At 41.6% G+C, this 15,547-nt stretch overlaps 1 protein-coding gene across 1 annotated transcript in view; it reads left to right on the forward strand.

The window, feature by feature from the left end:
• LOC144594637 (immunoglobulin superfamily member 1-like) overlaps positions 1-15,490 on the forward strand; it is an 81,177-nt gene extending 65,687 nt beyond the window's left edge. The window contains exons 19-27 of the mRNA XM_078401412.1: positions 2,641-2,730; positions 3,054-3,075; positions 4,290-4,318; positions 4,431-4,490; positions 6,034-6,069; positions 9,004-9,048; positions 10,803-10,862; positions 12,075-12,100; positions 12,676-15,490. Of these exons, the coding sequence (XP_078257538.1) occupies positions 2,641-2,730; positions 3,054-3,075; positions 4,290-4,318; positions 4,431-4,490; positions 6,034-6,069; positions 9,004-9,048; positions 10,803-10,862; positions 12,075-12,100; positions 12,676-12,786 (479 nt within the window). The 3' untranslated portion in view covers positions 12,787-15,490. The remainder of the gene's footprint in view (positions 1-2,640; positions 2,731-3,053; positions 3,076-4,289; positions 4,319-4,430; positions 4,491-6,033; positions 6,070-9,003; positions 9,049-10,802; positions 10,863-12,074; positions 12,101-12,675) is intronic.
• The last annotated feature ends 57 nt before the right edge of the window (positions 15,491-15,547 follow it).

Below are 15,547 nucleotides of genomic sequence, written 5' to 3' on the forward strand. Positions count from 1 at the left end.
AAATTCTGGAGGTAGTCTCTGAGAAACCCTGCTCTGTGGGGGCGGGCATTGTCATCTTGGAGGATAGAGTTCTCCAGACTGTGGAGATATGGGATTGCCACTGGTTGCAGAATCTCATCTCGATATCTCTCTGCATTGAGATTGCCTCCAATGATGACAAGCCTCGTTTTTCCAGTGAGGGAGATGCCGCCCCACACCATCATCTGCCTCCACCAAAAGATGTTACTCTATCGGTGCAGCAATCAGCATAGCGTTCTCCGCGTCTTCTCCACACTTTGACCCTATGATCCAACTGCCGTAGGCAGAATCTGGACTCATCGCTGAACATAACGTTCCTCCACATGTTCAGGTTCCAGTGCACGTGTTGCCGACACCAGCGCAAACAGGCCTGACGATGAAGGGCAGTCATGGCAGGCCTCCTGGCAGCCCTATGAGAACGGAGATCGGCTGCGTGCAGTCTGTTCCGAATTGTCTGGGCAGAGAGCCGTCGGCCATATCGTCCTGCAAACCTTGACTGCAAATCTGTAGAAGACAGCCTACGGTTCCTAAGTGCTGACAGGGTGAGGAAACGGTCTTCTTCGGGTGTCGTCTTCTTGGGACGCCCACTTCGCGGCCTGTCTCTGACATCCCCCGTTATATGGAACTTGGCCTTCACTTTGGAGATGGTACTAGGGCTCACTCCAAATAATGCCGCAACTTGGTTTTGCGGAACACCAGCTTGAAGTTGCCCTATCGCACGGGCCCTATCCAGATCAGTCAAACGTGGCATGCCGATTCTTGGAGCAGACACCTACTGACCACTGTAGCAGGGCCCATGCTCACAGATGCTGCCAATCAGGTGCCAATCAGGCACCTGATTGTCAGCACCTGGGGGTACCAGAAGCTCAAAACAAGAGTCAATAGCAACAGCAGAATAAGCTGTTTGGCATTGGCAGAGAAGATTTGGCAAATTTTTCATGGGCGCAACCCATATACTCAGCTCTGCTGCTCATCCCACAAATGCATGTTCCTTACAAATGTGGCACCATTTAAAAGGGAAATAAACAGGCTTTCAAGAAGCATTGTTACAACAAAGAAATAATCTACCAAAGACAAATTTCCTTACTTTTTGTGCTATGTTTATATATATATATATATGTGTGTGTGTGTACTTGTGAGTATGTGTATATATATATACACACTGAACTTTTTTTTCTATTTTTATTTTCTTTCTTTCTCTCATTTATCATATTGTTTACAGTGTACTATGTTTACGTATTCTGTTGTGCTGCAGCAGGTAAGAATTTTATTGTTCTACCTGGGACACATGACAATAAAACACTCTTGACATTTCTCACAGAGGGACAACTTCACCAACCTATCATTCTCCACTTCAGAGCAAATAGCTACCACGCTGATATCAACAAATTCACCTAGACCACACTGAAGATTCTTTAAGTGCACCAATTACAAGATTGAGATCTGAGGGTTGGGATCAAAGAGCTTAATTCATCCATCCTTGGCTGGCCTAAGAATCCAGATACAGCCCTGCGTGGTGGGTTCACTCATTTTACTGGAGTTATTTGCTCTGCGTCCATTGTGCTCATGTAGAGCTGACAACTGAAGAGCAGAGGGACCGATGGAATGGGAACAAATAATGGCATTAGCTTACTGACACTATTAATCCTTAAAGTATAAGAAAATAACTGCAGATGCCGGTACAAATCAACAGTATTTATTCACAAAATGCTGGAGTAACTCAGCAGGTCAGGCAGCATCTCGGGAGAGAAGGAATGGGTGACGTTTCGGGTCGAGACCCTTCTTCAGACCTTAATCCTTAAATCTTCCTTCAACTTCCTCAAATGGTTGGATAAGCTTTAAAAAACCCCAAATACCATGAGCCCTTCATAAATGTGAACATCCAAAACCTTTAAACGGTCCACGTCGGGACTCTGCTCCCAGCAGTCAAGGCCAATTTGAATCTCAACATTCTATTGCAGAAAATGTTCAGCTAATTGCTACCATTTCATTATTAGTTTCTCAGGCAACACCCACTTGAATCATTTTCGGAGGGTACTTGACATATAATCGCACTATATAAACAAACAAAATGCAATGCAATGCTTAATACTGACACACACAATAAGCACTACTAACGATCTGAACTTTTTCAGGTCACTTGTACAGAATTTTCTTCCAAAAATTCTTTCAAAATATGGAAGATTACCAGTTTCCCAGTCTACCTGAATGATCATAGATGAAAGCATTTCCCCCCCCCCCCAAATGATGTGCAGATGAATAAATAAATATTTCCAAATTGTTCCTGGATAATGGTTGAAATACTATTTATAGAACCATGTTATCGGACACGTGAGAAAATTACGATCTTCCTTATGAATACTGCAACACCATTGCACTATCTGGCTTTTGTGATATTCCAGCATATGTGACTATTTTGAATTTTTATTTTTTTTCAGAATTGTGTTATTAACAGTACAAACAGTATCATAAAAATGTAAAATAACTATTTCTAGAACTGTTATTAAAAATGAGTGCGAAAAAAACAATTTACAACAGATTTGTATTTTGTATTTTCATGGTAAGTAGCAATGCAAAAACTTTTAAAATCTTCTGAAATAAAACTTATTTCTTTCCCTTCAGGTACTGTACTCAATGGATGGGGATATTATCTACTAGCTATACTTCTTTTATTCTTCTTCTTATTATTATCCTTATGTTGCTTTTTTAATGGTAAGTATCAATTTTATAAGACCATAGGACAAAGAAGCAGAATTAGGCCATTCGGCTCATCAAGTCTGCTCTGCCATTCGATCATGGCTGATCTATTTTTCCCTCTCAACCCCATTTTCATGTCTTCTTCCCGTAACCTTTGACCCCCTTACTAATCAATAATCTATTAATCTTTAAAAATCCCAATAATTTGTCTTGCACCACCATCTGTGGCAATAAATTCCCCAATTTAATTACATTTATTTATTGCTCAATTTTATTTGAATATTTTGCTAACTTAGTGATTAAAAATGTATCTTTATTGCATTTTCTTCTTTCACCAGTTAAAAACAAAAAGAAAAAAAGGTACAATTTCTTAATCCGTTATCTATGGTCTTGTTACCCAATGATTTGTTGAACTTTTTTTCTTTTGTGAATGCAAATGTAAATAGGTATTAATAGACTGGCACAATTATAGTGTTTCTTCAAAATATGTAAGTGATACAGTGTGGAAACAGGCCCTTCAGCCCAACTTTCCCTCACCGGCCAACATGTCCCAGCTACACTAGTCCCACCTGCCCGCGTTTGGTCCATATCTCTCCAAACCTGTCCTATCCATGCACCTGTTTCTTAAATGTTGGGACACAACTACCCTCTGTGTGGAAAAGTTGCCCCTCAGATTCCTATTAAATATTTTACCCTTCACCGTAAACCTATGTCCTCTGGTCCTCGATTCACCTACTCTGGGCAAGAGACCCTGTGCATCCACCCGATCTATTCATCTCATGATTTTATACACCTCTATAAGATTATCCCTCAAGTATCCAAGTCAATTCTATGCTATTGCAGAGTTGCTTAAAGTCATTACAGTTATTAAACACCCATGTTGTTAAAAAATGTTCCCATATTTTCTTAGTGAAAATGACGTAAGAAGCTGCCATTCAGTCTCTCTCAGAGTAATCCGATTAATTCCATTCCCCCGTTTGGTCCCCTTCAACAACTCCTTTCTCACATGACCATTGGTTTCACTCTTCCCCCAATTCTCCTTTCAACCATCTGCAGAAGTGGTAATTTACAGCAGCCAATTAACCTACCAACCAACGTGTGTCAGACTGAGGGAAGGAACCACAGCATCCAAAAGAAACCCAAGGAATCTCAAAGAGTCATAGAGTGATCTAGTGTGGAAACAGGCCCTTCAACCTAACTTGCCCACACAGGTCCCAGCTACACCCAACATGTCCCAGCTACCACAAGAAATCACACAAAATCCGCCAGGCAGCACCCGAGGTCAGGATTAAACCAGCAGCTTTACTATCTGTGCCACTCTGTGAATGATGTCGAGCAGATGTCCCATTGATGACCATCTGCAGTTAATTAACAACAAGATCAAAATAATTTACCAAGCTAAAATGGAGGAATAGTTCTATGATCAATGTTAGTTTACTTAATCCATTCAAGTTATCTTTCCCTTAAATTTACACATGCCCATATTTAGATTTTACAGATAAGAAATAGATTTTCTTGAATGGCAGTAGTCTAAATCTCTTCTCTTGTTATTCATTTTAAAAATGTGATTTCAGACGCAAAATAATGAAACAACAAAATCAAGGTAAATGTACTTTTTTCTTATTATGTCATAGCTCAGAAATTATTCTATATCATGTTATTGAGCTAAGACCTTTGTTCTTGGAAACCTTAAAATTATTGCATTTTGTTTCTAGGATCCGTGAAAGAAAATACTGTGGTCATTTTCAGTAAAGTAATAGAAATGGCACATCCAAGTAAGAATTACACACAGCTTCTTCTATTTCAAGATTCAAGATATCTTTATTTGTCATCCAAAAAAACAAGTCTTTTGGACAAAATTTAGTCACCCACAGTCCCTCATTGTACTCGATTTAAAAGAACATAGAACAGTCAAGGAAAAGGCCTTCAGCCTACAGTGTCTGCTAAACCATGTCAAGTTAAACTGATCTCCTCTGCCAGGGTAGACACAAAATGCTGGAGTACTTCAGGGGGACAGGCAGCATCTCTGGAGAGAAGGAATGGGTTGACGTTTTGGGTCTCGACCCAAAACGTTACCTATTCTCTCCAGAGATGCTGCCTGTCCCCCTGAGTTACTCCAGCATTTTGTGTCTATCTTTGGTTTAAACCAGCATCTGCAGTTTAGTTTAGTGATACAGCGCGGAAACAGGCCCTTTTGGCCCACCGGGTCCGCGCCGACCAGCGATCTCTGCTCATTAACACTATCCTACACCCGCTAGGGACATTTTTTACATTTACCAAGCCAATTAACCTACATACCTGTACGTCTTTGGAGTGTGGGAGGATTCCGAAGATCTCGGAGAAAACCCACGCAGGTCACGGGGAGACCGTAAAAACTCTGTACATGCAGCACCCATAGTCGGGATCAAACCCGGGTCTCTGGAGCTGCATTCGCTGTAAGGCAGCAACTCCACCGCTGCACCACCGTGCTGCCTGTTCCTTCCAACACATTTCCTCTGCCTGGGTGATCCATATCCTCTATTCCCTGCATATCCATGCATTTAGCTACAAGCTACCATCACATCAGCTCCCAACACCAACCCTGGCAGCTGGTCCAATTCTCTGTGTAAAATACATGCCTTGCACATCTCCTTCCAACTTTCCCTTTCTGACCTTAAAGGTGTGCCCTCGAGTCTGCAACATTTCCATTCTGAAAAAAAAGGTTCTGACTGTCTATGCTATTTATGCCTCTCATAATTTTGTATACTTTCATGAGGTCTCCCCTCAGCCTCTGACAATCCAGCGAAAAAAATCCAAGTTTGTCCAACCACTACTTATAGCAATCCAGGCAGCGTTCTGGTAAGCATCTGATGCTGCCTGATCCGTTGAGTTACTCCAGCATTTTGTGTCTACCTTCGATTTAAACCAGCATCTGCAGTTCTTTCCGACAGCATTCTGGTAAACCTCTTCTGCAGCTTCCACGTCCTTCCTGTAATGGGGTAGGGTCTGCTCTAAAGGTTCAAAGAAACTGCTGCACTTGGAGGCGACAGTAAGCCAATTTCCTATCTGCACATCTATTTTGAAGAAACTGAGTTATTTCATGTATCTGACCAATATGTATCCTTGACTCCACGTTAGATATGATCTTTCTCGTAATTTGTTTGTAAAAACTCGCTATGCATAAATTGGTTACTTTGATTTTCTTACATTGTAAATGCTCAAAACATCTCTGTCTATAAAACGCTTGAAGTGTTCTGAAAAGATTGTCTGCTACATAAATGCAAGCCTTTCTTTAATTCTTCTTCTTGATGCATAGCAACTGTAATTCTGTTCTTACAGGACTCAGTGACAAAGATTCTTATGCACTTATGGAAGGTAAGAGGCTACATTTACAGTCTAAAAGCTTTATTAACCTCTTATTCCAAACAGTATTCAATTTTCACTTTCAATTTTAAAGGGCTCTGTTAAATTATTTCATAATAACATAACATAACATAACATAACAAAACTTTATTGTCACTCGGCACAACACCGAACGAAATTTCAGCAGTCACAGCAAAAAAAGAAGAGAACACAGGACACACGACCCCAACACAAACATCCATCACAGTGACTCCAAACACCTCCTCACTGTGATGGAGGCAACAAAACTTCCCCTCTCCTCCCCCCGCACCCACGGACAGACAGCTCGACCCCTACCGAGGCAACCGACACGCACAGCCCCCGCAAGGGGATGGAAGGCCCCCCGGCCGAGCCGCCCTGGGCACTGAAACGTCCCGCGGCCGCACCGGGCGATGTTAAGTCCAGCGGCCGAGCCGCACCGGGCACCGAAACGTCCCGCGGCCGAGCCGCACCGGGCACTGAAACGTCCCGCAGCCGAGCCGCGCCGGCGATGTTAAGTCCCGCGGCCGAGCCACACCGGGCACTGAAACGTCCCGCGGCCGAGCTGCACCGGGCACTGAAACGTCCCGCGGCCGAGCCGCGCCGGCGATGTTAAGTCCAGCGGCCGAGCCGCGCCGGGCGATGGAAGGCCCCGCGGGCGAGCTGCGCCCCGGGGAAGACCTAATAAAAGAAAGGTTTCCCCCCCCCCAACACACCCACCCCCCCCCACACCCCAACACACCCACCCCCCCCCCCCACACATACACAGCCAAAAACAGAAACAAAAACCATCCCAACACCGACACAAACAAAAAAAAAGAAAAAAAGACAAACAGACTGCCAGAGAGCCGCAGCCGTTAGGCGCAGCCAACTCCTCCCAAAGCCCAGTTTAGATTTCAACGGGAATTCTAGTTGATTTATGAAAGCGATCAAGAAAAATGTAAAACATATCAAGTTAACATGTACTGTGACTTATGGTTCTAGATTAACAATTGGTAGTCACATAGTAAAACCCACGTAGACAATCAAACTAATCATAAAAGCTGCTAGGTTCTCATAAAATCCTAACATCCAAATTTGAGGAAGGATATTCTTGCTATTGAGGGCGTGCAGCGTAGGTTTACTAGGTTAATTCCCGGAATGGCGGGACTGTCGTATGTTGAAAGACTGGAGCAACTAGGCTTGTATACACTGGAATTTAGAAGGATGAGAGATCTTATCGAAACGTATAAGATTATTAAGGGGTTGGACACGTTTGAGGCAGGAAACATGTTCCCAATGTTGGGGGAGTCCAGAACAAGGGGCCACAGTTTAAGAATAAGGGGTAGGCCATTTAGAACTGAGATGAGGAAAAACTTTTTCAGTCAGAGAGTTGTGAATCTGTGGAATTCTCTGCCTCAGAAGGCAGTGGAGGCCAATTCTCTGAATGCATTCAAGAGAGAGCTAGATAGAGCTTTTAAGGATAGCGGAGAAGGCAGGAACGGGGTACTGATGGAGAATAATCAACCGTGATCACATTGAATGGCGGTGCTGGCTCGAAGGGCCGAATGGCCTCCTCCTGCACCTATTGTCTATTGTCTATAATTTTGGGCACCATATCTGAGGAAGGATGAGCGGGCTCTGGAGAGGTTCAGAGGAGGTTTCCAAGAATAATCCCTGGAATGAGGAGGCTAACATATGATGAGCGTTTGACTGCACTGGGCCTGTACTCGCTGGAGTTTAGAACAATGAGGGGGGACCTCATTGAAACGTACAGAATAGTAAAAGGCTTGGATAGAATGAATGTGGAGAGGATATTTCCACTAGTGGGAGAGTCTAGGACTAGAGGTCAAGGCCTCAGAATTAAAAGACGTTCTTTTAGGAAGGAGACGAGGAATTTCTTTAGTCAGAGGGTGGTGAATCTGTAGAATTCTTTGCCACAGAAGGCTGTGGAGGCAAAGTCAGTTGATATATTTAAAGCAGAGAAAGATACTTAATTAGCACGAATGTCAGGGGTTATGGGGAGAAGGCAGGAGAATGGGGTTAGGAGGGAGAGATAGATCAGATATGATTGAATGGCGGAGTAGACTTGAATGGCCTAATTCTACTCCTGTCACTTAAGATCTTATAATGTACATTAATCAACACCAATTCAAGGTTAACATTGTTGTAGTATTGCTCTACAAATCAGCTAAAGAAATATATTTTTCTTGACCATGAAGTCAGCATCCTCCGATGGTGTACATTATTTGACATTCAATGCTGCTTTCTCGTGGCATCTGCAAGGGCAACTTACCCGAATACAAGTATAATAGTTGGAATCATGATATATCTTTTTTTTTCCATCTTCTGTATCAGGGGAACTCAATTCCTCAATTCCTGATTAGCCAAACACATATAGGTGACTCCATTCTGGTAGAACATAAAATGACCAGATTTGCAATGATTTGAACAACACCTTCCTTGGGGGATCTTGCAGCAAAGCAGCCATACAAAACATACACAATGGTCACATTCTTTACCAAGCGTTCTCCAGATAGGTTTTCATACGATCATAAGTGATCAGAGTAGAATAAGGCCATTCAGCCCATCAAGTCTACTCCGCCATTCAATCATGGCTAATCTATCTCTCCCTCCTAACCCCATTCTCCTGCCTTCTCTCCATAACCTCTGACACCCGTTTTGCAACTGCTGAATACCTCCAAGTATCAACATCACCCAAGGATTAAAAAAACAACATTTCATGAATAGTTTTAAATACCTGACACCATTTGACTATGTTATTTTTAGTATAGGTTCTTTCACAATTTTATTATTAGTCAGTTAATAAATGACAGATGATTTTAGCAAAGTGCTTTAGCTGTTTAATTACCACAGTACAAACAATTTCAAAAATAAACTCAGTACTTGCTTACTTCTGCTAATTGGCTATATATTTGCAAACCACAGATGAGGAGAAGGACTACATTAACATCACATCATCAAAAGGAACCGGTAATATGTTTTACATTTGATTTGTCAATATAATTTAGAATGCTTAATTTGATTTACTTTTGATATATCGTATTAGAGTTAAAACCATATTTTAGTTTTATATTTTACTATTTCCTGACAAGATCATAGAACTTTAATAAATACTAGACAAAGTGGACCTGTTAGGCCCAAACCTGCATTGGTGCAGCACCCTGTCCCCCCCGCCCTCTCTCCTCAACCCCCCACCTCCCCTCTCCCTTCTTCCCCACTCCCCCCCTCCCCTCCCCCTCCTTTTAAACTTAAAAATGTGACTAACTTTAAAAATATAACACCGATTTCAATAAAACTACTTGCATTATCACTAAAGTGACAACGGTGAGTAAGGCGGGCCTAAAATTGTCGCGCTATCGTGTACCGTTTTGGCTGAAGTTCAGTGACAAACAAGATAACAAACGAGAGTTTTAGTATATAGATTTCAATGCAGTCTCAAGGTTGCCTACTTCAAATGGTGGGAAACTTTCACTCCCCACATAAGATCAGCCAATCAGTTATGTGACAGTTGATATTAGTCACCACTGGCCTGTTAAAGGTGCCGTATAGGTTATTTTCTATATTGGCTGAAAAGTTACGGAAATGAAATGAGACTTACTGTAATTATTCCCTTGTACAATCACCTGCTGACTATAAAATAAAGTGCTTAAAAAATTGAAGTTAGATAGTATCTGTGAAGACAGCTGTAGAGTAAAATTTCAGATCAGGGTTTTTTCAACAGAAAATCCACTGAAAAGTCATTGACCTAGAATACTAACTGTTTCCCTCTTGAGAATTGCTTCTTGATCTTATAAATGATTTGATTTTTTCTGTTTTTATTTTTGCCTTTCATAATCTCATGTCACGTTCAGAGAGAGATACAGCAAACAGGCCCTTCAGCCTACCAAGTCTGTGCCAACCATCAGCCACACTTCTACACTCATTCCACATTAAAACTTTTTTTTTAAGCCCTCCCCAAATTCATAGTGACTGCCCGCATAGTCTACCACTCACCTGCGCACTTGGGGCAATTCACAATGGCCAATTTACTTACCAACCCACAGTCTTTTGGATGTAGCGGGAAACTAAGAACACATGGAGGAAATCCAAATGGCCCAAAGAAGAAAGTACAATCTCCATATAAACAACGTCCAAGGTCAGGATCGAACCAGGATCTCTGACACTATGAGGCAGCCGCTCCTCTAGTTGCACCATTCGGCTGCCAAAATAATTTAGCTTTAATACAAGGTAAAGCATTTCACTGCATACGTCGCCATTTCACTAAATCCGAATCCCATCATTTTTTTGGAGATTAAGAAAAGTTTAATATATATGTGATATTATATATTGCATTCATAAAAATCAAGACATTCAGCATTACAATTCCACATCATACAAACAAATGACAAGATATTAGAGAAAAAAAAAAAATCCTTTATCATAAGGCTGCTTAGAGGAGACACCAGCTATGTTAAAACCATGAGAACATCTATACCAAACCTGAAATCTTTTTAGGCAGCATCTCTGGAGAGAAGGAATGGGTGACGTTTCGGGTCGAGACCCTTCTGAAGAAGGGTGTCAACCCGAAACGACACCCATTCCTTCTCTCCAGAGATGCCACCTGTCCCGCTGAGTTACTCCAGCTTTTTGTGTCTATCTTCGGTTTGAACCAGCATCTGCAGTTCCTTCTTACACAATGAAATCTTTTTAAGCATTTTTCATACTCGACCATGGCTTTTTTGCAGGAACTGATTCAGAGTGCGATTGTGAAATGAACTATGTCAATATTGTAAGAGAAAAAGCAGGTAATATCTCTTATTTATTTTACTCACACCAAGTTAACAGTGATCATGATAAGAAGGACATTTAATTTATACAGGTCTGCCATTTATTGACACAGGAGGAGCAAACTCACCCTTTATATATTATCTCTTGGATTTTATGAAAGATTTTATTAAAAATTGTATTTTAAAACATATTTTTAAGCAAGGATCATGTTGATTTCATGTTGTGGTGAAATGTTTGAATAACCCAGTTAAATTATTGAAGTATTATAAAACCACCTGAATACTGTAGAACATTGGGTCTTTTTGGATAACAGCCCAGTGGTATGAATATTGATTTCTCCAACTGTAAACAACACTCTCTCCATCCCTCCCCCACCCAAGTCACATCAGCTTCTCGTTTTCACCCACAGCTAACAAAGGCCTGTTTCCTTTATCATCGTTACTTTTTTGCATATCTTTCATTCATTGTTCTATATCTCTCCACACTATCGTTCATATCCTCTCGTTTCCCTTTCCCGTGACTTTCAGTCTGAAGATTGGGTCTCGACCCGCAACGCCACCCTATCCTTCTCTCAAGTGATGCTGCCTGTCCCGCTGAGTTACTCCAGCTTTTTATGTCTATCTTCGGATAAATTGAACAATGTATCAACAAAGTGTTCCTCCAAGATTATAACCTGCTGGCATTGCACATTTACTTATCTGAACTTTTTAAAGAACTTCATAAATCAATGGTGAGGATTCAACTTTCAACCTTACCTTTGCCTATTCTCCCTGCTGGAACTGCTGGGATGTTTTGCCAAGGTATGGCCCGGTAGCTCCAAAAGGATGTCTACATGGTCAAGGAGCTAGGCACTGTCTGATCTCCAACTATATTGAACTCCTTTTCATTGGACCAAGTTTTAACTGTCAGGTCTGTCTACCAGCTGGTATCCAACACTCTGGGCTCATCCTTAAACTTAAGGGACTGCCTAAAATGACTAATACAAGAGAAATAAAATAGTCATTGAGTTATTCAGCACAGAAACAAGTCCTTTGGTCCATCATGTCCACTCTGACAATTAAGTACCCAACAACACGAAACCCATTTATCAGCGCTTGGTCCAGAGGCATTTAACATCTTGACAATTCAAGTGACCATGTAAATACCTTTTAAACGCTGCAATGTCCTGATGATTTAACTTGTATTTGTTATAATTTACTTCCACCTAATTATATTTTTTGCTTTCGCAGCTACCAACATGGACGATTCTAGCGCGGTAAGTAAAACATTACAGCTGCTAATTTACTGTGGACATTACTATGACAGTATGCAAGGTATTCCTCTAGATTATATAGATTTACAGCTTTATAAAATTAGATGGATCAGGATGAATGCCTTTTGCAGTACCTTAGCAGTACCTTGCAGTCCACCAGAAAAAACAAACTGATAACGGCTGGGAAGAAACTGTTCCTGAATCTGGTGGTGTGCGTTTTAACACTTCTATACATTTTGCCTTTTGGGAAAGGGGAGAAGAGGGAGTGGCCAGGGTGCAACTCATCCTTGATTATGCTGCTGGCCTTGCCGAGGCAGCGCGAGGTATAAATGGAGTCATTAGAAGGGAGGTTCATTTGTGTGATGGTCTGGGCTGCATCCACAATTCGCTGCAATTTCTTGCGGTCTTGGATGGAGCTGTTCCCAAACCAAGCTGTGATGCACCCTGATAAAATGCTTTCTAAGCTGTTATGCTTTCTGAGCTGTTACATTTATGCAACAAGTTTGCATTTAATTTCTTACAATGACAATCAAAAAACAAAGCACTCCAGAAATAATTTTGTTCTTCTCTTGTGACAGAATGAAGATGAGATTACATATACCGAACTTAACTTAGCATCGCCAAAGAATAAGAATGTGCTGCAACAAGAAGGAACATTATATGCCCAAATTAATTTGCACAGGCAATGATGGACGACTACTGAGAAATGAGAACTTTTGTTGCACAGACGTATATTTTTCTATCTGGAGAATTCTCTGTGAAATGAGTTAAACAAAAAAAGTTATAAAAACAGAAAATGCTGGAAACTGTCAACAGGTCAAACAATATTTGCGGATGCAGAAATAGCATTTAAAATCCAATATCTTTCCTCAAAACTGAAACGTTAACTCAGTTTCTCATTCCACGGTTGCAGCTTGACCTGCTGACTGTTTCTAGCATTTTTCAGTTTTATATCCCAGACTTATTATTCTGATTTTTAGTACTTTTTTCATTAATTGAGATTATGCTTTTCCTCATTTTCTGTTAAGTAGCTGGCCGTCATGATAATATGATGGAAAGCAGTTTTTTTACTTGTGATGTGGAAATGAACCAGCTTGCAAATTGTAGCAGAAGCAGTTTTGTGCACTGATGTTCTATAAGGCCATGAAGAAATTAGTTGCTTGTTTTTGCCTGAAGTCGCTGCTCTTGGGTTTATCGTGTGCTGTCACTGGGCCCATAATACACAGTAGGAGGTGTCCGATTTTTGGAGGTCTTCACGAGTGCCCGGGCCTAATGGAGTCATGTAATACAGTATGTTAAACAATGGCCAGGAAACGTCCCGCTAATTGGAACTCATCTCTTTCCCACAACTGAATCGAAAATCTTTGCGTGCTATCCTGTCAAATCATACGATACATGAATATAATCCAGCCCTACATAAATACAGCAAGTAGTGCAAAGAGAAAAATACCAGACTGCAGAACAGTGTTCTGGCATTAGTTGTAGAGAATGTGCAGATAGAAAAATCGTGCAAGGACAACAATGAGGTAGGTTGGGAGATCAAGACTCTACTTAAGTTATGAGAGGACCATTTAATAGTCTGATAACAGCAGGGAGGAAGCTGTTTCTGAATCGGGTGGTAGGTGCTTTCAAGCTTTTGTATCTTCTGCTACCTTGTGTATCATTGAATTTAGCATGATAGCGTTGTTCTCAAAGCGGATGGAAATCTCCAAATGGATTCGAGAAAGGTTATTGATGTCCATGAGTACTCCTGTCAACTGATCCAGCACAGTTGCCGAGGACATGAGCAAAGACAAAATCTGGGTCAGTTGTTTTCTGTATGTTCATCTTCAGGAAGCCGATCTAGCATCTGCGACAATGACCGTGGATACACACACAACTAAAGCTGTCAGGGCGATGACATTATTCCACCAATAGTCGGTTGAACAAGAGCACAGAATGCATTGAGCTTGGAGGGGAGGGAAGTTATTCCCTTCACGCCGAGGAAAGCAATGTAACTATGCTAAACAGTGTAGCAGCCCAAATCTGTGTATTCATTGCGGACTGTTACCCTCCAGCAGCAACAGAATTCATTCCATTATAACCTACAACCTTGAGAAAGCATAAAGCTCAGGTTGTTTACCATGCAATCAGACCAACAACTCAAAGAGGAGTGCAGAAGAGCACATTAGGAGCAGCATCAGACATCTTTGGGCAGCAGTGGTAGAGTTGCTGCCTCACAGCGCCAGAGACTTCTGTTTCCATTCCCAATTTTCAAACCAGAGTTCGATCCTGACTACAAGTGCTGTCTGTGCAGAGTTTGCAAGTTCTCCCTATGACTTCATGGGTTTTCTCCAAGTGCTCTGGTTTCCTCCCACATTCCAATGATGAGCAGGTTTGTAGGATAACTGGCTTGTAAATGGAACGTGTCGGTAAGAACTGATGTGAACGGGTGATTGATGATCGGCGTGGACTCGGTGGGCCGAAGGCCCTGTTTCCACACTATCTCTAAGCTAATCTTTAAGCTAATCGTAATGGTCCAAGAAATCCACAGATCACTCCCTTGGGAGGTCCTGGATTTTAACCTTTCACCCAACTGCCTATATTCATTTTGTAAGACGTCATCCTTTTTCCTACCCATGTCATTTGTGCCAACATGCACAACGACCTGGCTGCTCACCCTCCCCCCTTGAAAATGCCATGCAGCATCTCTGTGACATCCTGGACTCTGGCACCAGGGAGGCAACACACCATCCTGGAGTCTTGATTGCTGCCATTGAATCTTCTGTCTGCTCCCTAACTAATCAGTCTCCTGCTACTATGGCCCTGCTTGACATTACTCATCCCTGCTGATCCTCAGAGTCGGGCTCTATGCCAGAGATCTGACTGCAATTGCTGTTCACCCCTGACTAGTCATCTTCCCAACAGTATCCAAAAAGGTACACCTGTTTTGAAGGGGAATGGCCACAGGGGTTATCTGCACTCTGTGTCTATTCCCTTTCCCCGTGTCATCCACCTACTGTCTTCCTGTACGTTACGTATGGCCACTTCACTACAACTCCTATGAAAGGAGAATGATCCTTTCTCAACTAAACAATTGTATAATATAAGCAGACCAGTACATATTGGATTTTGCCTGTGCAAATTGGGTTTTGAAATAAATTTTCTCCATTGTGACAATCATTTTTTAACGTTATATTTACACATCTACATCAATATATCTTTAAGAGGAAAGGGTGCAGTAGGAGTGATGGTGGTGGCTACAGAATGAGCAAACGGTAATTCAATGCTTTTCAATTCTTGCAGGTATTCAAAACTTTTTAAAGTTATGAAAATTGTGAAATTGAACAATATTTAGGAGGCTAAATGAGGTTGCAGATTAATTGAGTTCATCCAAATTAGGAACAGTTTTGAGTGTAGGTTAGTTAATAAGTTTGCATTCTTCTCACCGCAAGAAGATGATCATAACAG

This window comes from Rhinoraja longicauda, chromosome 6 (genome assembly GCF_053455715.1).
Source record: "Rhinoraja longicauda isolate Sanriku21f chromosome 6, sRhiLon1.1, whole genome shotgun sequence".
Lineage (NCBI taxonomy): Eukaryota > Metazoa > Chordata > Chondrichthyes > Rajiformes > Arhynchobatidae > Rhinoraja > Rhinoraja longicauda.